The sequence below is a fragment of the Gobius niger genome (genome assembly GCF_951799975.1).
Source record: "Gobius niger genome assembly, chromosome: 19".
In the NCBI taxonomy this organism is placed as follows: Eukaryota; Metazoa; Chordata; class Actinopteri; order Gobiiformes; family Gobiidae; genus Gobius; species Gobius niger.
In genome coordinates, this window is record NC_136870.1 from 6579643 (window position 1) to 6604885 (window position 25243).

Below are 25243 nucleotides of genomic sequence, written 5' to 3' on the forward strand. Positions count from 1 at the left end.
GAAACGTGTGATTTTTAACAGTGTATGTAGTTTAATTAAGTTTTCTGAACGTGTTGTTACGAGCATAGGAACTGCTGATAATGCAGTATAAAGTATTTATAAAGATTTTTTCATCTTTCTTTAAATGCAAAAACATTTGTTCCCCTGGCTGATTTTGTCACTTGGCAAGTCCAAAATTACACAAAATCAGGTCGAAGCTACTTTATTTGAGTAATTTGAGCTTGTCAAAATATCTCCTTTTTTTTGTTGTAGTTGCATATTTATAGTGAGTCAGATGTATTCACCTTTAGTGATTTGTAAACAAAGCCTCACCTGACTTGAGCCTCGGGTATGATGTCGTCCACCACCACGTAGACCATGGCTCCTGCAGCGAACGCCAGAGCGTAGGGCAGCAGAGGTTCAGCCAGGACCACAGCTACAGCGCCCAGGAGCCCCGCCACAGGCTCCACCATCCCACTGAGCTGACCGTACCTGACGGGCAAGATCGAGGCATTTTGTTAGCCAATACTCGTGGGCTTGAATCAAAGTCCTCTCGTACCAAAAGGCCTTCCACGTGGAGATGCCGGATCCCCGCAGAGGTAGACTGACCGCTAGGCCTTCGGGGAAGTTCTGGATACCAATGCCAATGGCCAGGTTTCTGGAAACACAGACACAACATGGACAAAATTTCACAATATTGCTTATAGGCATGTTTTTTTCCCCATAATAATCACTACAAAAGTTCTTTCATGGAGTTAATTTACTGCACAATAAAGCGATTTTGCTATTTATGTATGCCGTTGTTTGTAATAATAAAAAAAAGTCGACGTAACATTACAATTTTACTCTCAGAACTACGCAACCTTTGCTGTTAACATGGCACGCTCCCCTATGTGTCCACCAGGTGTCACTGTGGTCCAGCACATTTACCTGGCGCTCTCAAAAGTAGCAGTTGAAGTCTTCCCGATGGCCCCGAAGCCCACACCGACTGCCAGACCCTCTGAAAGGAAATAATGGCAGTCAGATTGGAAGAACAAATGAGCCACCGTGCAACATAACAGAAAATGGCGTGTAATTGGTGTAAAATTGGCGGCTGATGTACGTCCGTAGGGTACGTCTCAGTCTTTACGCTGAAGGCACTCGATATTCACAGGGCCAAATGAAGAGGTTACAGTTCACATGGTGTGCGTTTGTGGGAATGCACGTGCTCCAATTGGGCGACTTTTTGCATTCAAGGCACGTTCCGAGGTGAAGGGAATTTCATGTTCAGGCATAACAATGAAGATGATTCTATTTCAGTGGAAACAGGTGAGTTCTTTTGAGAATTTTGCAGGATGAATCCCCAAACCTTCCTGTTGTGGTCGAAGTACTTGATTTGATGGCCTTACTATCTCTGCATCCTTGGACAAGACACTCCATCCACATTGCCTCCAGCTGCTGCGCACGCTGAACAATGAACTTTGAGTAGCCTCTGAAGGTTAAACACTGAGTTTTTAATGTTTAAATGGTGGATTTTTATATCATTTAAAGCTTAAGTTGGCAGACACCAAAGCCAGTAACATTTCAAGGGACTATTGTTTTTAAGTTTTCTACAATTCTTCTCCGTAAACGATCTCATTTTTGACCCGCTAAACGTGACATTCGGGCGGCGTAAAAATGTATGGAAATGGTCGAATTGGCCACGCCCAAAACAAAATGGCCTCACAGCGCCCCCTCAATGTTGACCCCTATTCAAATGAAAACGTGCGTTATTCGGCGTAGGCCCAAACCCTTCGGTACAGTGAAAGAGGACATCAGGACAAACCAAAAACTGAACTGGACACACAGGGAGTCGGCCATTTTGACTTTCAATTGGGAAACCATCTGGTTTTTCATCAGAATAAGATCACATTTGGCACAGTGCATCTAGACAGTGAAATTCAATACTAAGCCACGGTTTGTAAAAGTGTTACACCGTCTACTCATAACGCCGCTGCAAAGAATGCGTAGATTTTGTGTAGTTTCGAAGACAGCTCGCGCTTGGCTGGGTCCTTCGCTCACTGTGTAGCTCCGTTGGTAGAGCGCTTTTTTTTGGACTCAGTGATAGTGTGGTGGTCTCAGGTGAAGGAGGTAGCTAGTTCAAACACACACTTGACACGGGGCGTTTCATAAGATATTTCTCAGTACGGCTGTTACAATTGCTGTGCATGTGTAGCTCCATAGGTAGAGCGCTAGGTTCCCAACTGTGAGACTGCCGGATCAATACCAACCTTTTCTTTTCTTTTTTTTTTTGACTCAACACTTACTGGGAAGAACATGAATCTGTGCCTACGGTCTCACCCTTATGAAAAAGTGGAAAAAACGGTTTAAAAATATGCGGAACTGTAGAGAAAGATGGGGGGATAGTAGGGAAACAATTGAGGCAACACTTGGGGAAATGTCGAAAACAATCAAGAAAATGGAGGCGGAAAAATGACCTGAAATGACCTCTCTCCTCCAGTGGCGTGCTGGGCCCAAAAATGTAGAGAACAGTAGCCCACATCAGGCCCACATTAGTATGGAGTTACAGCTCAATGATAGTGTGCTGGGCTTTGGTGTAGGAGGTGGCCGGGCCAGTTCAAATATGGCTTTGACACTTATCTAATGCTTTCTCTTTTCTTGCCAGGGCAAGAGCTGACCGGCGCAAGAGTGAGGCCAAGTTGGGTGTAAGGCCGAGGCGAGAGCAAGTTTGGGCGAGAGCGAGCGGGGGCAGTCACAGCTTGCGGCTTTAATTATTCTTTTATTTTTTTTGGTCACAGAAATTTATTTATTTATCTATTTATTGTTAGCTATTGCTTTTATTTTTAATTCACTTCATATTCATGGGTATAATTTTATAGTAGCGATAGTAGCACTATTGTTAGCACCTTTCCAACGTCCATATTCTTCACAAGGATGAAGTATAAACATGTGCTATAGTAGAAAGTAGCCCGAGCATAGCTTAGCATAATTAGCAGGGAAGATTTAAAGCTAAACTGACTTGGCTATAAATTTCCAAAGCAATCTCATTACCCCATTTTATGGGGTTTGGTCTCACCACAGCGTGGCATTGCGGCTGTATTGTATGCCGGGGTGGTTAAAGTACTTAATTTCATTACACAAGTAGAAGTACAGACATTTTAAGGGGCAAAACAGATGTACAACTGTTAAAACTACTAGCACAACTGTTGCTGCTTCTTCCTAACTTGCCCCTTTTTTTCAAATCCAAGTCCAGCTACATTGAGTATCAGACAATGAAAGAGAATATACGAGTGTGTTATTTACCATCGGATTGAGCACCGATAATTACTTGAAAAGAAATCCCTTCGTATTGACCTGCTCCTCGCCAGCCTTTGATGGCGGAGGTGTTATCTAAATTCAATACTCGTCCTTCTCGGTAATGACTCAAACCCAGCGCCTATTCATCTTCGGGTCCTGTTTCGACGTCGATACGCTCATGTCGTTGCCTTAACAGGGATTCAATCGTCATCAAAGTCTGCAACTTGATAAAACTCTTATCTGTGATTGGTCTAGCGTGGGCCTGTCAAGCTATTTTATTTTGGTGAATGTGGAGTTAAAGTCAATGAAAGGTAGGTTTATGCCCGCAGTTCAAAGAATCTCAGTCTAGAGTAAAATCGTAGTTTGCATGTTCTTCTGCGTACGTTTCTAACAACAGCTCCAGTTTCTCCTATTTGTTTTTCACCTATGAACACTCGTACATAACACAAGTTGAGCATTTTTGAAAGATTCCTGGCAAGGCATGGTGGGCAATACTCTAACCATGCACAAAACAGACAGTTTTATTCCCAGGTTGGAGTTTGCGATCTCGGGTTTTCCACCATCAACCCCAGAAACGTCCAGTTACACATGAAAAGGCAACAATCCTGACCTTTTTACTTGTTTGCAAAGTTGTTTAGGCAAAGAAGCAGCACACAGTTGTTTCTAAACCTCTTTGGAAGACTTGCATAAAAGCATAAAAAAGACAGAAGAAATACAACGTCAATCCCCATCGCCGTTGACGAACGCGAAACACGTAAAAACAAAGTGTCTCTTCTTTTCCGAGACCAGGAAAGATTGACATTTAACAAGCTACCTGTTTGTTCCTGGTCTCTACATCCTCGTAATGATAGCTGCCACTGTGCGATAAAGCTGGAAGGAGCGAGTGGCACAGATGGAGATAACAAATGTTTAGAAGAGGGAGATTTAACAGAAAGGAAGAAAAAAAAAGATGAAAGTGTTCTGTCTTGGTGAAGTGCCATGGGGCAAGCCACAGTCGAGACGCATCGTCGGAGCATGAATAAAACATGAGCGTCTCTTTTGGTGCAGAGATAGTAGGCAGCTATCGGCACAGTCAATGGTAAAGTCACAACGCTGCTTCTGACTGGCTCGGCCTTCATAAAGATAATTTGTCCGCCATTTGCATGTCAAGAATTCAATGGAAATTACCGTATCAGAGTGTAGATGAGACCGTTCAAGAAGCTAAACCGTTATGAAATGGTAGCGTAAATAAAACCATAATTTCTGGATTTCGCTCGGTTTGCCCAGAGCGTGCGGGAGTCATAACAACAGAGCAGTATATGAGCTAGCTGCTTGGGGGGCAGCACAGTGGTTAGCGCTCGTGTTTATCAGCAACAAGGTTCCGCGTCTAGTGATGTGACGTTTGTGACCGAACTGGCTCTTTTGAACAGCTCTTTGATGTGAACGGTTTGAACTGGACCTCTCTTCTTTTTTTTTTATCTGTATCGCTGTATTTTCAAGCACTTTTGTTGAAACGCAACTGAGAAACAAACCTGTGTGTGTGGAGTGAATCTTAATCGCGCTTTGGTACCATGTCTGTGAAAGGCGCTTTACAAATAAATTCCTTCCTACTGCACACACCTCGTGAGGAGAAGCAGAACTAACAGCGAAACAAGTTATTTGAATCATTTGCAAACCAACCATCACTGCCAACCAAACAAATTTTCTTGACTGTTTTTCAGTAAACGTGGTGTTAAAAAACCAATGCCAAATTTGTTTGGTTTCGTTTTCTCGTGTTTTGTGGTAACATTTGATAACACAGCTTGGACATCAGAAATGTGTGGAAGCATAAATGCAGTAACACTAAGTACACTTATAATGCAAGGACTTGTTTACACATGAAATGGGTGCAAAAAGGAGCCGTTAGGCCTTTTTAGACCCTTTATAGACATGGTTTAGAACTAATTTAATTTTAGTATAAGCCTGGTGGTACTTAGCAGGTGAATTTTTTAATGAGGTGGTATTTGTAAGGGTGATATGACAATAAAATCATGATTCAGTGGCTTAGGTTTAATGCAGCTCTTCAAATATATAAACTTTTCCCCACTGTACTGGTCGGTCTTGTCAAGTTCTGAATGAGTGACGAGGGATTAAGACAAAGAAAACAGTGATAGGAATATTTTACACCTCGGTCAGGAATTTATGAGGTGGTACTTAGTGTGAAAGGTTTGAGACACACTACATCATGCCTGTCAATAAAAATCTGTTTGCCATCAACCACTCACCTCCCAAGCTATCAAAAATTCAACAAAGTACTCTCCCCAGTACTCCCCTCCATCATCCTGCCATTTTATCCAACCTTGTTCCACCTCGTCACCACCACCAGTGTTTTGCTTCCCTGAGATAAAGTATATTGAAAATCCATCATCGTCTCCCTTGTCTGTACCTGCCAGGGTCAAAGCGACCAAGTTCATCCATTCAAAGTATTTATCTTACTTATTTGCCCAAATGCCTAAAGCCTGTGACACATTAGACTCGAGGAATCTTTTGCGATTTTAAAGCGTGAAACAAAGTGCACACACCACACAGATCAGGACATTCTACCACAATTAATAATCCCACAGACGGCATCATTCTGAAAAGAGCAAGACGTGATGCAAGACCAAACACTACAGGTAAAAAGGCGACATGAAGGCGGTGTGGCGGCGTGTTCCTGATTGGCCACAGTAGCGTCATTCAAATGGCAAGAAATAATCGTAAACATGTTTGTTACTTTCGGTATTAGGTTTTGGAGGGTCCGCCTCATAACATCATAACAAATTATTGCTTGTGAGAAACTCTTATCAGGCTCAAAATCGGCCTAAAAATCCTCGAGTGTGTCACCCAGCTATTTAGTCTGTCCAGCCTGAAATTACCCAAAGGTTGACAGTGAATAGAGATGCATAATCTGTACGCTAAATTCATGAACTATCATTGTTTGAGCTTTTGACAATATATATAAAACAAAGGCATGTTTTGAAGTAAAAATAGTGATTCCACTACTAGAGAGAAATCAAGCACACAGCCTTTAACAGTCACATACAGGTCCATCACAGCGTTCTCTGTCAGCTGCACTTTTGCCCTTCAGATGCAACGCATGTCAGCTAACACTCACTCCCAGAGCTGTAAAAGTGAACTGGGGTTTGGGGAGTGTTTTTTGTGGGACCACTGAGCTGGAAGTTTTTACTCTTCATACAAAGTGTGGGGCTGACAGAGAGTGCGGAACACCCATGCAAACTGTCAGTCTCCCCCCTCCTTTGACGCTCATACCGAGGGGCGCCCTGTGGCCATTAAACAGATCTGGTGCGCCCAGCTGGACAGTGAAGCTGGAGCCCACTGACAGGAGCGAGACCGCAGACAGGAATAGGAGTCTGGTGATAGTCCTGAGCTTAAACCCCCTCAGGGATCAGGCAGGAAAGCGCATCCTTTATGGTCTTTCACTTTCTGAAGCTGTTGATGTCAGACTCATATGGGCTTTTAGAAAAAAAAAACTGTTTGTATTTCAGCCCTACATGGTTTAGGGCGCAGAACGGTGCTTCACTCTCATATACTCTGTACTAATACTGTTTCCAAGTAGTACTCTGTAGTAGTGGCCGGTCCTACTGGGCAACGCAACACTGAAATACACAACAATGAAGGACGCTACAGCAAAGCCAGGTGAACACTGTTAAGTATTTCATTGTCTCCATAGGGAGATTTGTCCCATTTGACCCATCCTTTGATGCTGCTGGGAAGAGCAGTGGACGACCACAGTACAGCGCCCGGGGACCCATCTCCAGATGTGGAGCCAGGCTAATGGTCAGGAACAGGGGGAGGAGGATTCACCTATTGTGCATGTTTTCTGTTGAGGGGAAACCAGAGTACCCAGAGGAAACCTGTCCAGACACAAGAAGAGAAACATGCAAACTCCACACAGAAAGGGCCGCACAATCTGGGAATCAAACCCAGGACTTTCTTGCTGTGAGGCAAGAGTGCTAACCGCTTAGTTTTTTTGGTGGAGTTTATTAAATGATGTAGATATCCAATTTAGAGGAAAGAAGCAGTGGAAAAACAACTATGAATTTTAGCTATCATGGCTAATGTTATGCTAATACCAGCTAAAGCTATCAATCGGCAAATTCACCTCTTGCAGAATGAAGATGGACAACTCCTGTACGATTGAGAGCCTACACGGACCTCTAACAGCATGGTGTTGTAAAATATTAAATCAGGAATAATATTTCAGAAGGCTGTCTCCTCAGAGGCCACTGTGCACGGCTCTGAGCACTGATCGGCCTTGGTTTTCAATGCTAGCACAAAGTGAAAAAGCAACAGTGTAGCTGTGCACTGTGCCATGCAGGTTGTGCCAGTGAAAACAGCATTCAAGGCAAGTGTAAGCCCATGTGCTAGACCAGTGGTTCTCAAACTGTTCACACCAGTACAGCTTCGTAAAATATTTGATCTTCCAAGTAGTATCAGCCCTCGATCAAGATCAAGTCTATAAAGCGTGTAAAGAAGAAATTACTGACACACCTCAATTTCACAATGCGAATGGATCTTCAAGAGGGCGCTACAGAATGCGCAAGCCCTAACAACCTAATAGATACCATTGATAGAAGCACGATGTCGCTAAATCGCACAATTCTCCTGATTGAGTTCACTTTTAGGTCTTGTTTTGGTCCTGATTTTGTATTTTTTAAGTCTTGCTTTGACGCAATTTGATGAATAAAAAAAAACTCCTGCTTAAGCAATTGCATAAGATGAAATATACAAGATAGTGACCGAACATCGCATTTCTGTTCCCCTCACATTGCGCAGCCCAACATTCCAGATGCATTTCCACTTCCATCGACTATTGTGCTCATTTCACGAGTAATCACATCACTGGTGGTTTTGACTCTTTCTTAAATTAAACATACACAAACTGTCTTTCATCATGGCTTTTAATTATTAACTACAAACGATTGCTCATTAGGAGACTATCGACTACGGCTCTAACACAACACATTTGCAAACAAAAAATCCATGAAAGAAAGATGAGGAAGAAGAGGAAAAGTGACTTCAATGGCTTGTTGACTATTCCTGGAATCCACACTGTGTGAAGTGTCCGTGAATCGTGATAAACACAATCTCTTCTTGAGCTGTTGCGGCCTGCTACAACGGATTGATAGACATTAAAATTCATGAGAGCATTAGCATCTTTTCAAATTCCAACGTGCACTTCAACATGACAGCATTACACCTCCAAGTGGTTTGGGACTACATATTTTGAATGAATGTGAAGCAATTTCAACTCGGTCGCCATCAATCTCACTACTGTGAAATCAATTTCCCTTGTACTATAATTTCAAATGGACTTGATGGTTATGAGGTGTTTGAGGGGCGTGTGTGGTCATTTTTCTCCAAATGACTGTGCAAGGCATCGTTTCAGATGCACTTACTTCCATTGGAGAGAAGGTTACTGCTTTTGTTAGTCATTTAAAGGAAAGAAAAAACATTATGTATTGGTAAATTGAGTCACGAATGCTACATTACGAGGAATGACAAAAATTAGATCTGAGAAGAGAGTCACTGCCAAATCCACAGTTCCAAAGTAAATTTCACAAACAAAACTACAAAAGTAGTAAAACAAAAGTACTGCATCTTTTGTGTCTGTCAATAATGTTTGTGTGAAAAAGTAAAGAAACTTAAATATTTGTCAAAAACTTGTGGACAGGCCCATGCTACAGTGTACTTGAACTCTGTGCCACATACTAGTTATTGTGGAAGTTTTCTTTAAACTAAATCTGGAAATGCCAGCATGACTCAGAAACTGTGCCACACATGACTCCTACATCAGCTACAATTAAACAGGCTTTCTTTAAGCATTAACAGTCATCTTCTGTTTTTACTCTTGCGTTTCAGTGTTTATTGCAACAGTCTAAAGGCCAGAATGGAGAGAGGACAGAAGAGAGACTGGCTGTGCGTGTCAAAGGCAGTCAAAAATGGGTAGGAGGCACTCCGGAGTAGCAAAAATTAAAAATCCTTTATTGGTGCATGGACAAAATAGATTAAAAAACGCCAACGCGTTTCGACAGCTATGTCTTCATCAGGGCGATCTTTGTGAGTGAAATTGCTTACAGGTGTGTTAAATACCCGAGAGGGCACACGTGAGGTATCACGTGACCCGGTGTAGCAAAATAATGCAACATAAGATCATCGAAAAACATTCAACAAGCTACTTGCATATGTGGACAGGACATATTGAAAGGCATATTAAAAGGCATTTACATGCGGGAGAAAACAACTTATGTGAACAGTTCCATAATGACTGAGTATAGAAAAATCGTTCATGAAGGTATTCACAAGAGCACTAGTGAGGGGACGACAATCAGTGTGTTAATGCTTACATATGACACCATAATAGAACAGGAGACGGAGAACACCGAGAGACAGACCGAAAAAGTCACACTTGCGAAACCAGGAATTTATGCTGTGGAGAGGAATGTCAAAGGAAGGGGGAGAAATCTATCTCCTCATTTAGGCCCGGGGGGCTGGTGGCTTGCAGAGCCTCGATCCAGAAAGTTTCTCTCTGTAGGAGTCTTTTGAGTCTGTCACCCCCCCTCCGGTCATAGGGGATCTCCTCCAGGACCATTACTTTGAGATTGTTGAGACTTAGATGGCCGCTGTTTTTAAAGTGTTTAGCCATCGGATAGTCTATTATTATTTCCATAATACTCAGTCATTATGGAACTGTTCACATAAGTTGTTTTCTCCCGCATGTAAATGCCTTTTAATATGCCTTTCAATATGTCCTGTCCACATATGCAAGTAGCTTGTTGAATGTTTTTCGATGATCTTATGTTGCATTATTTTGCTACACCGGGTCACGTGATACCTCACGTGTGCCCTCTCGGGTATTTAACACACCTGTAAGCAATTTCACTCACAAAGATCGCCCTGATGAAGACATAGCTGTCGAAACGCGTTGGCGTTTTTTAATCTATTTTGTCCATGCACCAATAAAGGATTTTTAATTTTTGCTACTCCGGAGTGCCTCCTACCCATTTTTGACTGCCTTTGACACGCACAGCCAGTCTCTCTTCTGTCCTCATGCACTATCGGCTCCTTGGAAGAGCACCCGTGAGTTTACCAATACCTATCACACCTATGGGACCTCAGCAGCGCTCACTTTCTATTATTCATCGCCAGAATGGAGAGATTGAGATAGATACACCACATATGCTTACATAAATGGAGCTGATAAAGTCCTGATTTGCTTTTGTCCCTGTCTAATTCAATTATTCATTTGAGAGGATAACCCCTTTGAGATGCATTATCTCGTTTTCTAATCTGGGGTCACTCCTCGTGTAGACCTGTGTTTCCATCCGAACATTCACAGTAGGCACTTTACAAAGAGGGAATAAACATGAAACTCACTTGAAAACTATAATACTATTGCTATTAACTTGTCATTCCAAAATGCTTCACTTCACTCATGTTTTACAAATGTTCTCAGTGAAATTAAACCCTATTACTACCAGAACAAGGACTTACACCCACGTAAAACATGTACGTATATGTCAAATGTATTCTTCAGGAATACTAAAGCTTTATCAATCCCATGATTTTGAAACCACTAGACTGAGGGCTGTGATGAGTCTGTACCGGTGCAGCCGTGACATGAATACAATCCATCTCTAATGTTGTATTCTCTTTAAAGGCAGCGGCGCTATATCAGGCGGCGCCACAGTGCACCGCTTTAATCTTCCGTTTTCACACTCTATCACCGGCCTCCAAAGCCCTCCTCGACTCACCAAACACAAGCACAGGTTTGGACTTAATTCCTCTGATTCTTTTAGATGAATTGTGTTGCATCAAAGCCGTCTTTTATGTCCTTTTCAGGTTTTCATCCTCAAAAGTGATACGTCTGTGCGTCACCGAATGCTAATCTCATGATGAAAACAGCGATTAAACCCTGCAATCTCTGACATCTAACGACTGCCAATCAGGACTTAACATGCATTTAAATCCACTATTAAAAGAGCATATTAAAAAGGCGTGCTAAAAGGAAAGAGGAATTATGTGAACAAATTAATAACGCTTAACCTGGTCTTCTAATGTTTTTTTTTCTCCCGCTTTCAAGCCGTCAACGTCGGAGGAAGTTGACCATAAATCATTAACTGCTTCCTCAAATCGTTTGTAGTTCTTACCCTCACACATCATGTGGATCGATTATGTTACAGGTCGAGAAATACGTTACGGATCTGTCGCAGAAACCCATTGCACTGGTTTACACTTTTACTTTCACATTAGCAATTGGTAAAACTATGCTACATGTGGTCTGTTTTTGACCACAGATAGTGCTCAGAGTAAAGCCTGTATTTATAGGGAAACACAATATCAATTTTCATTATTTCATGAATTTGCAGACTATAGCTTTCAAGCAAAAGTGACCCTGCAAGTTGTGAAATGTGCCTATAAATGAGTCCCTGTGAAGAATTGGGAGGTTACAAATACAGGATATTAGGAAAGTTAGGAATGAGTTTGGACCACAACTAATATTTGAATGAAGTTGCTTCCTCTTTCATTGTTTGCTATAAAAAAAAAATCAGGCATAGGGCCTTTAAGTAACCTTTTCTCCAAGTACTTTTTTACTTTTACTTGTGTATTTGGGTCACTAAATTTTACTCAAGTATGAGTAAAAAGTTTTATACTTATATACTATTATACTTTGAAATAACTTGAGTAAATACTACTCTACCCACCTCTGTTTAGGACCTCAGGAGGACCTTCAGGGCGGCACGGTAGCGCAGTGGTTAGTGCTCTCGCTTCACAGCTAGAAGGTCCGGGTTCGATTCCCACCTGCACAGGGCCTTTCTGTGTGGAGTTTGCATGTTCTCCCCGTGTCTGCGTAGGTTTCCTCCGGGTTCTCCGGTTTCCCCTACCACTAAAAACATGCACAATAGGCCAGGATGAATGATGTGTGTGAGTGAATGGTGGTGGTCAGAGGGTCCGTTGGCGCAGACGTGTGTAGTCGTGAAAGCGCTTCTGACAGTCTCCCCCAGGGGAAACTGAAGCTACAAACGTAGCTTTCCACCACCGAGTATGGAGTGAATGTACAACTGTCTCATGTAAAGCGCTTTGTGACTATATGTCTGTGAAAGGCGCTATATAAATAAAGATCTTCTTCTTCTTCAGGTATGTTTTTGATGACAGAACACTACAATATGGTAAAACGCTTTAAAAAGTTGATTTTGCATAATACCCCTCCTCATTCTTATTATTGCCTTATAAGGGTTGAAAAGGGCGTCGTTACATCTCTAATAATGACTCTCCCTTTACCTTTTTGTTGCAGATTTGCCCGGTTGCTCGGATAAAGTAGCAACACATAACCCTGGAACATTACGCTAGTGCCATCACCCACCTTACCTGCGAGTGGTGAAAGGAAACGCACCGGCCAAATCCATGTGCATAAGGTTGTCTACAGTGGTTGGATTATGTAAGTCGATATCCCAAAGATTTAGAAGGGGAAAATCAATGGGAGGCTGTATCTAAATTGTCATTTGTCTGTATCGGGCCGCCGCGCCTCGCCTGCGGTGGTTGTTAGCGGCCAACGCGCCGCGCCTCGCCTCGTCAATCACAGTGACCAGGAGCGGGCGTAATGGTGGGTGAGAACTCCGCCATCAATCTGCTGCTCTGTGATCGAGCGGCACCACAGTCTTGTTCAGAGTATTTCAGGGCCCTTTGAAGACTAATGGGCGTCATTATGATTGAACTGTGTTGTGCTGACTGGGAGAAAAATGAAGACGTGCAGAGACCATAAGCCCATTGATTACTATTTCATATTACTGTATTTGTTTTATTCAATTCACTCTTTTTTTATTCACTTAGACTTTAGACGCAGACATGTAAGATGTCATATCCATTGCCTCATTCATTCACTTCCCACTTTGGTGATGTCACGGTGTCTGATACTACAGATACACCGTGAGTGACAGTAACATGATGACTGACAGGCAAAGAAGGAAGTGTAGAAGTTTAAAGAGTGCATGTTTCGCAAATTGAGTCTTTATTTCTCCATTATGACTTTTGTTTTGAACTTGCTTTAGTCTCCATGGCTGACACAAAAGAACTAAAACAACAGTTTCTTACTTGTGTCTCGTGCAGCCAAAAATTAAACTACAATGAGGCTACAATAAGAGTCTCATGTTTGTCTCCTGAGCTTAAAAATAGCCACATTTGAGCAGCAAAGTTAGAGTTATATTTTTGAGTGTATTGCAGAGTTATTGGAAATCTTTACAATCTCCTTACAAAAAAGGCCCTATTATAGGTGTTTTTTCGACAATGTGCCCAGTCATAAACGGTCAAGTCTGTGTTCTTTTAAGTACATATTAAGCTTACAATCACAAACAATGCTGAAAGGGCCAAGATTCACTATTCACTACTTTGTATTTCTCTGACCTTGCTCTTGCATTAGGTTTGCTTCCACTTTAATTTGTACGTCATGTTACAAATGCATGTTCAGGACCGCGGAGGCTCACATCTCGCTATGTATGAGTGTATTTAATGTCAATACTGTTGAATGCATGTATGATTCATTGAGCCCTCACTGTAAAAACTCATAAACTGCACTTTCATGTTTACTGAAACGCCAGGGTTACGTGAACTTCTGCCTTCTGCGTAAACTGTGCAAATTCTATTATGGTTTTAAACATTTGTCTTGTTGTAGGCTGTTAAAAAATGATTACATAAATAAATACAGTGAAACCCACAGTACCTGCTTGAAAATGGACTCTTCCTATGCTCTTGCGTAAGGAAAGATAAGAATAAATGTGGACCAAAACTACCAATTCACAGTCAGCATGCCCCTTTGTTTCGGTTTGAAAACGTGCCAAAAGATTGGAAAGTCTAAAGGCATGGAAGTCTGTATGCCTATGGTCCACTGAGAACCATGTTTTTCAACTCTGTAAACAATAAAATCTTCATTCACAGGAGAATCAGCGACACACAGGATAGATGAAAGGAAGATAATAACTTTGTGTGTATATGTCCGGAAGGCAATGTAATTTCATCTATTGACGTGTGTTAACAGCTCTTCAATTTTCTCCATCCACTGCATGTACAGTATGTTCATTCTAAAGCAATTTAAACACTAATGGCTGGTCTGGGGACGGGGCTGCTCAGCCTTCATTGGCAGTGTTACACTGACTTTATGACATTGTGCTACACCTCGTTTCAATATGCACATTTACTGCTGTAGCAATCCAAGGTTGATCCATTCCCGAACGAACAATTGGCTGTTTGTGTGGTCCGAGAGAGCAACACAAACACTTCTAGCTTCACTTTCTCATTCTTATTCTAATGCAGCAGAGGAGCTACAGAAAAGAAACAAAATAAAATATATGTACTGTAGGTACATATATTTTATGTGGAAGTTAGAATGTCGGGTTGAGCGTCAAATACAGTTGGGATCAGTGGGAACGCCCGTCACGTAGCCATTAGCAAACAAACCATTGGAGAAGAACTTACTCTAATGCCTTCCAACAACTCCTTGGCAGATGCTGAATTATAGATATTTCACCCCCTAAAATGGAAGTAATCAGAAACAAATTGGTCTAAAATTTGTACATAAATAGAGAGCGAATGCTAGCCAAGATGCTAACATAGGCTGCCGCTAATTCGAAGGGCTGTTTTTTTAGCATCCACTGGACAATCTGTTAAACTTCCTAGTGCAATACTGCATCAACAACATTCTTAAAGAGACTTCTTCATCTGACATTAATTGAGTAAGGGGAGGGGGAGTGATATCCATTCTATTAAACAAGATGTTGAGGGCCTTGTATGTACGTGCTGTAGATTTTATGAACAATAGAATTCTTGTTTTTTGTTCACATTGCCATTTTCAATAGATACAGATACAGTTTGGAAAAAATATCCCTTTTTGACTTTTCCATGGCCTTATTCCAGTTCTGACTTTGTACTAAATAGAGAGAAAGTGTCAACATTGATCAAGTGCTCAAGAGTGCTAGAGTTCAACCTGTGTTTTCTCTTATTCCACAGCCCTAATTGAGAAATGTCGACTCGTGTTAATTGCTTGCATGTTTTTCAGCGCTCTCCTTTCATCGGTGAAAAAAGCTTGACAGACTCCCGTTGCTCTCGCCTCTTGATTGGCAGCTCTTTGGTCAATATGGCTCATTAGATGTGACAGAAGTGGGCCTGTGGACCTGAGTGTTGCATTTGTTGATTGACGTTCAGCAGAAATATTCAAGTAACCCATTGTGTACGAGGTGGAAAAGAGCGCTTATGTTGGAGGTACAAGGTTGTACTGGATGACAAAGCTATGTGACCTTAACAGGATTCATTGAGGAAAATACAGTGTCTGTGTGTCTAAATCTTATTTAGATTTGATAATTTATTATTTTTTTTAAACAATTTCAACAATATGTGAGTTTGCAAATGTTCTGTTACGTAAAAATTGGGTTTTAGGCCTGTTTCCGCCTGTGATTTCTCATCTTTAACAATGTGAAATATGTGTAAATTGTAGCTATGACAACAACAACAAAAATCATATTGCCCTGTTTGAGGTCTCATTATCTTACAGTTTAAATATGTGTTTTGGGGATGTTTTCCCACACTCTGGAACCTAGTTATCAAACATGTTAATACACCCCTAAAACACAGAGTTTGTGTGGATGATACGCTGGATTGATTAGTCACAGTACTAGCCAGAAAACAATTAGAAAGTCTATTGTGCAGCTTCAGTGTTTTGCCCACAGCACAACAGGACGAGGACATTTTTCATACATTAATTTTTGTTTCATCGTTACTCTTCTCTTTTGGTTTACAAGCATCAAACCAAGAAAATAATGAAACTGCAGGGAATTCATTTGCATCTTATTCAGAAGATGAAGGTAGTTAAATCCCAAGGTGCAATCCTAAAAGGAAGAAGCAGCTAAGAAATGACAAGTGGACACGGTTGACTGATCAGAGAAACGTTTGATTGTCAGGTTCTCTTTCTACCCGATTGTTGGACATGTTTTGACGTGTGGTTGGCCAAACTGTCAAAAGGAAACTCAAGTAAAAACATGAAGGATAGAAAGTGAAGGTCGAGGTGTGGGGCCTGGGAAAATTCAGTACGGGCCACTTTAACCACATCGACTGGTAAAACAGACCAGTGTGACGTAATAACAACAAGAGCGAAAGAAGCCAAACCAACCCATTCCAGACCCAGGGATTTCCTTTGCGTGTCTTTTTACCTGGAATGTTGTGGATGGTGATCGCGAGGATGAGGAGGAGGATGCGTCGCCAACTGCTTTCTGCTCTGGCGGCCACTTCCTGTTGTTTACTTCCTGCATCCTGTCCCTCGCTACTGCTGGAAGGCGAGCCTTTCTTCCTTTGGTACACTTCTCCATTTTCGATTTTATCTGCAAAATAAATATCCACAAAGTAAACAATCAGTAAATTGGTAAACTCTTTCAAGGCACATTTGGTTGATATAGCTTTTCGATGCTAGAGAGAAGAATATATAAGTTTAAGGAGGTATTTTATATTAGCGTTTAGATTCTCAGATCAGATTGCTCTATGGGCTGCAGATCTGCGCTGCCTACATTCTCCTGCAAATCAGGGCACGATATTTGGGCCACAATGAAATTATCTCCTCATTTATTTAAAGTCATTGATGAAAAGGCAGTCCTGTCATAAACTACAGCTTGTGTCTGTGAAATTGTAAAAAAAAAAAAAAAGGGTTAAAAAACTGAGTTTCCACTGCACCATAGATATAATATACAGCCATGGTCACGTGTTGTTTGTGAAAATAACATGCTTCTGCTCCTATAGAGCATAAAAAAGGGCAAAAAGACAGGAAACCCCGCCTCCACAGTGCCCCAGAGCCTGACAATCAAAGACTTAGGCTTCAACTTTCTGCAGCACAAAAAAGAGCGAAGTTAAAAAATGTGACACCCAGTCCAGTGTTGTCAAATGGGTCACAGTATTTTTTTTTTAGAAAAAACTCTTTGGAGCCAGGCTTGTACATGGTGTTAGGGAGGTGTAAAGGTATTGCAGCAATGTCAGCTCACCGCCATGAGGACCAAAGTGATCTGCACTTAAAGTGATAGCCCCCTGTGCCAGCAGAGGGCACTCTAAGCCCAAAACAAAGTGCTTAGAAGAGCTGTCCTTGCTCATAAAGTGCTCATAAACATGTTTACAGTCCATGTCTAAGCACAATAAGTCAGCTTTAATGAACAAAGTGAATAGAATAAAATGACAATCATCTTGTAATCTGTCAAAATTCAGTCTGTAGTCAATTCCTGCCCCTTCTCCTTCATGGTGCTGTCTCAGAACACTTCACACTTAAAGGCAGCTCAAATGGCATCCTCTATCAGTGTCATCTGACTGAGCGCGTTTACAAATGCAGACGGATGTAAATTGGAAATATCTGGCATGGAAAGGCCAAACGAGTTAGCGTGTGCCCCCCTTCAGTGCTGAATGGATTGCACTGTCAAATTAGCGCGGTCCAAACAAGCGCTATTGAACGTGTGAGCAAGCAATAGCTGGGCCTGGCCAACCGAGCAAACGATGCATCCGGCTCTATTGCAATATAGCAGAAGGGTAAGAGCATGTGTCATGTTTGTGTTCTTCAGCCACCTTGACCATATGAATGTGCAAAGTGTATTTTAGGATTGGCAAAATTGATTGAAACACATTCATAGTGTGTCAAGTGGTGCCAATCATAATCACGAGTTTTGGAACACAGGAAATTTCACATATTCTTGTTACATCCTGTACATTATATCAGAGTCTTGGAAATTTGGGTGCATTATTGAGGTTTTTATTAGCAATTTAAAAATTAATTAGTAGTCGTTACTATAAACCTATGTAAATGAAATTAAATAATGCGTTATCAGAAAAGTCGGGACCCGAGTAATAAGTCAAGTAAAATCAGTTGTCGGTGACAATGCTGCTTTAAAAAGCAGTATGCAAAAGTCAGAATTATGTGTTGGTGTTGGTAAAACTGTGCAAAGAAAAAGTAAATCCTAATTATGTTGTTAATGACTATATTGTAGCGCTCCCCAATCAATCTCAATCATAGACAGCAACTGTTTTCGGGAAAAGAATGTGAAAACAGCACGTCTTAATTAGGATTTATCGCTCATGAAACTTGCCAGAACTGTAGTTTATCGTTCTACAAACAATTATGACATGCAGGTGATTCTTGTATTTGTTTTTTGCAGTTCATATTTCACTTTTCCCTCAAATGTTAATGTTAAGTGGCAAACTGATCAATAAAAAAAAGAATGCTTACAGTGCTGCGTCACTTGATCAATACAAAATTGAACATACTGCAGCCATTATACCATTAGAAAAAAAAATTGATATTAAAAAATCTCTTCCACTATGGATAATTCCTTGACCAATGTGAGCCTGTTCAAACATTAGTAAACAATTGTTTCAAATGGAGGTTTTAAAAGGTCAGATTGATGGCTGATTATGGACTTCAACAGCTGGCCGCTCTAATGAAACCTTCCCCAGGGAGTGATGCACAGCTGACGTCAAGAAGTCTTGTTATACAAGGTTTTTTTAAGACGCTCACTGAAACCAAAGGAAATAAAATGACCAAAGGCACATTCACACCAACAGGAAAATCTTATACATAATGTAATAAGACATAAGACCCTAACCCTAAGTCCTCCCCCTACAGGGCATATGTCTTATTGCATTATGTTCCAGCAAAGTACTACTACACATTATTACAAGTTATTACAGATTGTTACAAAGCAGATTACATTGTACTAAATTTAGCTAGGTACAGTGTATCAAGGTATAGTGTAAAATAAAGTGTTATCAGAAGGGTGTTTCAAGCAATTTCTACTTTCTACTGCTTGATGTAAAAAAGGTGCTACAGGAAACAAAAAAGGACAAACGATGAGGTGTCTGGGCAAGACCCGCAGCTAAACCAAACCATTCTTCTAACCCTACTATTGTTCTGACTAATGTTCATTTACTGGAGAATAAGACTAAGATTATATTCGTCTGCTATGCTCTTCCCAGAAGTTGGTGAATGGCTGTAATGGAGCGGAAGGAGCTGCGCAGGAGGAAGAGGAAGGAGGAGGTGGAGCTAAATGCATAGTTACTTACTACAATGTTTTAGAGCGTATTGGCGCTTTTAAAACAAAAATATAGAACACAAATCCAATGCAAATCCATAATGCTCCAACTTCTCTCGTTTCCAAAATCATAAATTAATATAATCTAATTCAGAAATGCATCACTGTTTAATAAATGTTATTTCGAGTTCACACTGACTCGAAAACACCATTTGCTAAAGTAAGATACATTGGCTACGGCATATTCCATTTGGTTCTATCAAGATGACCATTAAAGCAGTACTAAGTAACTCTTCCCCCTAGAGGCCATAAGCGCAAATGCAGGTGTAGTAGCAAGTTACGATTTTTTTAACTTATTAATTGTCTTGGAGAGTTACTTTGCATCCAATTATACAATGGAAATATTTTTTTTTCACTCAAACTTGGCTGTAAATACTGTTTAAAGTGACGTTAGCCCGCAGTTAGCTTTGCCAATTAGCATGTTAGCTTCTTCTTCGTGATTCCATTAGTGTGTATTGCTTTCTCCGGACCGGTGGCAGTCAAGTTGCAAACATGGTTTTCTGTCCAGAGACACCAGGGGGAGATGAAAGACCCTCCAATCATCCCATAAACACTTGTATTACCCCCACAGGGACTACGGGGAGGATTTATTAAGGTAAACACGTTACTTAGTACTGCTTTAATTTAGCTTGGTACAAATAATATAAAACAACAAACTTTATGATTTACAGGTTAACTTTGAGAATTGTGAGCCAATATAATGATAATGTTCTCTAATAAATCTTTGATTGTTTTTTTCCCCCGTCAAATGTATAAAATGCCATGTTTGCTCTGTGGATTCAATGTCCATATAGTAAATCCCCCACACCTGAAAGCTGGAGAAAACCAGAATGCATCCAATGAACCAGAAACATGAGAATTATCTCTAGTCTATAAAGAAAAAAAATATTTGCAGCCAGATACCGGAAAGAGCATGTTTCCCACAAGCGTGTAAGCCAATGCTGACCTGTGCTGCTTGCAAAGAAGCTATAAAATAATGCATCATATACGCATCGTCGGAATGTCAGGTCTAAGGCTGCAAACTGGACGGTGTGTGAATGAAAATGCTGAAAATCCCACTCGCTAACAGGTGCACAAAAATAACTGGCTCGCGCTTGTGGCGGACTCACCACGCATGAATTATGCACCAACGCTACACATCCACTAGTAGTATAGCGAGCGGTCATTTTCGATCAAATTCAGATTCGGTGCATTTCATTTGCCGTCGCACATGCTCCCGGTGAGTAATGTGTATATGAGAGGAGCTGATGGCTGCAAAGTAATGTCGATCCAAGTGGACAAACTGTATATCGTGAATTATTATAGTGCGAATAACGTTGGCACTGCAATAACCGTCTGAAATCTTTTGGGAAAGGACGGACTTTCAGCTGGTGTTTTAAGAGTCTTTACACTACTTGAAAAGCATTAGTATCGAGAACTTTGTACGTTTGCTCCAGCACATTTGGAAGGTAAATAAATAACATTGCACTCGACTGCATTTCCGTAAAAGCTTCGGGCCGAGTCACATACTACTCATCAGCGCGACGTCTCCAGCTTGTCTCCGTGGAGATGTCGACTAAAGGCAGCTGACTAGGCTACGTCCTCATCCAAATCCATTCTTCTTTGCCAACTGCAAAAACAGGATTGTATTGGCAACCGTAGAATCCAAAGTGTTACGCAGTGTGGCTTTAAGTAATAATTAAACTGCAGAATGTAATATTTGACCAGTTGTATTGTACTATACTTGTACTGAAATCAAGTACTTTAACCACCACCGATAAAAGTGACTGCAACCAAGTAAAAAAAAAAATCATATTGGGAGCATGAACTGTAATATTGAGGAGCAAATTCAGTCGATGTGTTTGTACACCGATAATCATGTCTGTCTGTATTTATATTCCACATTTTCAGAAAAGAAGGATCCTTATGGTTTACTCCAGATGCTCTCAAAGGTTTTCGATAATAATAAAGTGAAACTTGATAATGTTCGTGAAACATTGCACAACAATACTCCTTTGTTCTAAACATAAACCCAACACATTTCAGAGATAAAGTAGTAATAGTACAGACTGAAGAAAACCTATTCTTATTAATTTCAGAACTATAAGATGGTATGTTCCAGCTGTGCTCCATTAGCAGATGGAAGCTGGTAGAAATGACGGTATGTCTGGTTTGGACATAGAGACACAGGTAGCAGTTGGCCCATCACTAAACCAAAAAAAACAGTTCTGAGGGTTTCCTTTACATTTCCTTTCACTTCAAAAGGCTGTTACATGAATGCGTCAGTGGGACTACATTTGCCTCCATCGTGCGGGGCACTTTGTCGTCCCCTGGTCCCCACTGGCTGATGAGTCAATCTACTGTCATCTTTGAGCCACCAGCCCGAGTAACCACTTGAACTCTGTCGCACGGTGCTTTTCCTGGTTCGCTGACTCCAAAGACATTCTCTCGCTGTCAGTGGAGCTTCTCCTCCTCATCAGTGTCATTGGTCACTTAAAAGGCAAACCTCTGCCAGTGCTCTCTGCGTGTATGTCTTTATAATCAGTAACACAATCAGTCTCTTTGACAAACGTTATGGGTGTTTATCGCAGTGTTAATTTCGTCGACTAAAATATTTAGTCTTAATTTTAGTCAAAGTGATATTTTTGACGACTAAAATTGGACTATAACTAAATTAAAAGTTTTTCATGAGACTAAAACTATGACTAAAATGTCCAGATATTTTAGTGACTAAAATAAGACTAAATAAAAATGAACAGGAGAGACTAAAATCATCCAAACTTCTGTTGACCGTCTGAAAGAGCCTCATATCATGAAAATTCTCTGCCAAAGGAACAGCTCTGAGCTTTGTTCAGCTCCATGAAGCAGAGGAACAAGATTAAATATAATTATTATGACTATTATAAATGCAAAGTCGACTAAATTAATCTAAACTGTAGTCGACTAAATTGACATGCAATTTTAGTCGACTAAAACTAGACCAAAAATGAAAAGATTTTTTCGACTAAATCTCGACTAATATTAAATTCAAATATGTTGTCAAAATTAACACTGGTTTATCGTGATGACCACTGAAAATGATGCAATAGATGGATGCAACCAGTTGCTCTGGAGAGATTCTGGAGTTAAACTATTTCACAATATACAGTGGGGAAAGAAAGTATTTGGCCAAAATCCAATAGAATGTCTATGTGAAACTGACCAAATACTTTTTTTCCCCACTGTATCTTGATACAGTAAGCTACAGTATGTGTTGTTTCTCAGTGGTAGAATGAGCGAGGCTGCCATTACTCACTGACACAAGTATTGATATTGAAATTAGTAAAAATTTCATGCAAAACTGCAGGTGACATTTTTGTTTAGATAATACTGTAAAAATAGTTCAGCGATACCATTTATCTTAGAAGAAATGTGAGGCTAGTTCTATAGCAGGCCAACATCACAATGTACTGTTTGGCGTATAGTAAGATAATAGGCTCTTCCACAAGCGCCAATATCCACGCTGGGACACCAAGGCAATTAACTCTAATGCAGCCGCTAAATAAATCCAATCCCATGAGGTGCGGTTCAGACGAGGTTACCACGGAAACAGATGGCAGGTATTCAAAAGAGCAAAGACACTCGGAGCTCTGATCTTAAATCAAAATGCCGAACAAAGGGGTCCTTGCTCACAAAGCGTCTTTTCCACACAATATGAGACATTGTTTCAGGATATGAAATGTGAAATACTGCATCTACGCAGACTTGCCCAAGCCACAGTCATATGTGTCCACTTAAAGGAGGCGCTGTAAAAAGGAATCCAAAAATTGAAATCAAAACGGTGTCCACATATCTAACCCTGCAGCAAACTTTAAAGGTCATCAAAGATCCAGGACCTGTGCTATCTCCTGTACAAGTATTTTTGGCTGCGGTGCTAATCTATAAATTTTGACCCCAGTAAAAAAAAGGAGAAAAAAAAGAAGAGCAAGCTCACTTCCAGGACATGGCGGCAGCTGGACAAAGTTCGGCTCATTCTCTCTCTGAAGGTCCCATTATTCTCTGGAAGAAATATGGCCCTGTTACGACATTTATCTCAGGCTTTTACTTAGTTTTACACGGCCTCCATTTGGCAGTCCAAAACCAACATAAAGCAGGAGTTTCCGAAAAGCCTTTAATCTCTCGTACAAATCGCTGGTGCAAAACAAAAATGGCACGTTTATGATAATGGGGTTCGAGCTGATTAATGGCGTTTCTATATGACAAGCATGGACCGGGACGCTATCAAAGCAATATTTAACAAGACCTGTCAATCTCCTATGAATATACCAGAGGTGGGAGTGAGTTAGTAAATGCAAGTCTTGAGTCAAGTCCAAGTCGTGAAGGTCCTAGTCCCAAGTAAGTCCAAGTCAGCTGGTCCTGGGGTCAAGTCAAGTCAAGTGTTGCTTTAGCTGCAAGTCACGTCAAGTCGTTGAGGAGAGCGTTAAGCCTAATTTTCCCTGTTGGATAATTAATTCTTCCTTTCAAAATGTGTTCATAATCTATTTGAAAATATGCAACAAGAGCTTTCTCAAGATTTAGCGATTCTGAACCCTTCAAAATCTAATGGATTTGGATTTAAAGTGCACATGACACATTAGACTACATTTTCACAGATACGTAGTTTACACAATTGCATTCAAGATTCATGTTAAAATTTTCCCTAAATCTGGCAAAAAAAAAACTTTTTTACTTTGGGAAAAAATCACTTCCACATTGGCCATGGAGACCGGAAGCCCACCGGCTGCTAGCAGATTCATTCAGGATTAGTTTGTTTACGTCACACCACTTTTATGTTGTGCTTTGCGTTAACGGGAGAGTGATTCACTCACGGTAGAAATGCAAAATTACAATATTACAGTGGCTGAACTTAATATATATATATATATATTAGAGGTGGGCATAGATTATTTTTTTTAATCTAGATTAATCTAGATTAATTTTGAAATTAATCTAGATTAATCTAGATTAAAATGGCTCGCTTGAATTCTGCCGAAAATATGTGTGCTGCCCAAATAATGACTAAAAGTAAGTCTTTGAGAACGAGTTTCTCAAGTCAGGCGGTGCATTAGACCAGGGGCTCATCTCCTGTTTCCAAAGTGCATCACAAACTGCTTGAGAACTTTCTACTATGATAATTGGTGATGAAAATAATTCATGTTCAATAAAATGCACTTGTGTTTACTAACTGTTTATTCAGTTAAACATGAATTTTGAGCTGTAGGCCGACATTAGAGGTCCTGATGAACTGTTTACAGGCAGTAGCTTTGTGTCAATCAGTCCAAGCTCTATTTCTCCTTCTTCCACCGGTCACTCAGGCTGACCAGCTTGTTCACATTTTCTGGTGACAAACTAAATCTCCTCTTCTGCAACTATGACCTGCTAAAGAAAAAAGTATCTCGCATGGGACAGTTGTGGCAGGAGTCCCCAAGTATTTATTTACGGGCAGATCATTATTTATATTTCAGAAAATAGGCCTCTGTTTGTGAGCGTGGGAAACATGTGCGCGTCTCCTGATTGGTCAACAGTGTCAACAGTGTCACGTGATCACAACACAACAACAGCTCATGCTGCTGCAGCTAATGCTACTATTTTCTGTCAAAATGGAGATAAACGTCGACAACACGAAGATGCGGGACGTATTTCTTTGGATTTATTAGAAAAGGAAACGGACATGAGGCGGAGGAGACACCGGGGAGCGGAAAAAGAGAAGCTAACGGAGAAAAGTAGCTGGAAAGTCCGTCTCCAAACTCCGTAAGTGCTGTGGTTAAACTCTGCTCGCGGTTGAAATGTAGCTGGAAAAGGCTCTCGTGAACTTTTGGTGATAAAGTTGCGCTGCTTCGTGTGGGGCTGTGGCCATGAAATGAGTTGTT

General features: G+C 40.8%; 1 protein-coding gene across 1 annotated transcript in view; it reads right to left on the reverse strand.

Annotated features, from left to right (window-relative positions):
* The window catches only part of slc39a11 (solute carrier family 39, member 11), an 88150-nt gene that overhangs the window by 436 nt on the left and 62471 nt on the right, over positions 1-25243 (reverse strand). The window contains exons 6-9 of the mRNA XM_079577994.1: positions 16470-16637; positions 910-979; positions 539-637; positions 313-471 (exon numbers count right to left, since the gene is read on the reverse strand). Of these exons, the coding sequence (XP_079434120.1) occupies positions 313-471; positions 539-637; positions 910-979; positions 16470-16637 (496 nt within the window). The remainder of the gene's footprint in view (positions 1-312; positions 472-538; positions 638-909; positions 980-16469; positions 16638-25243) is intronic.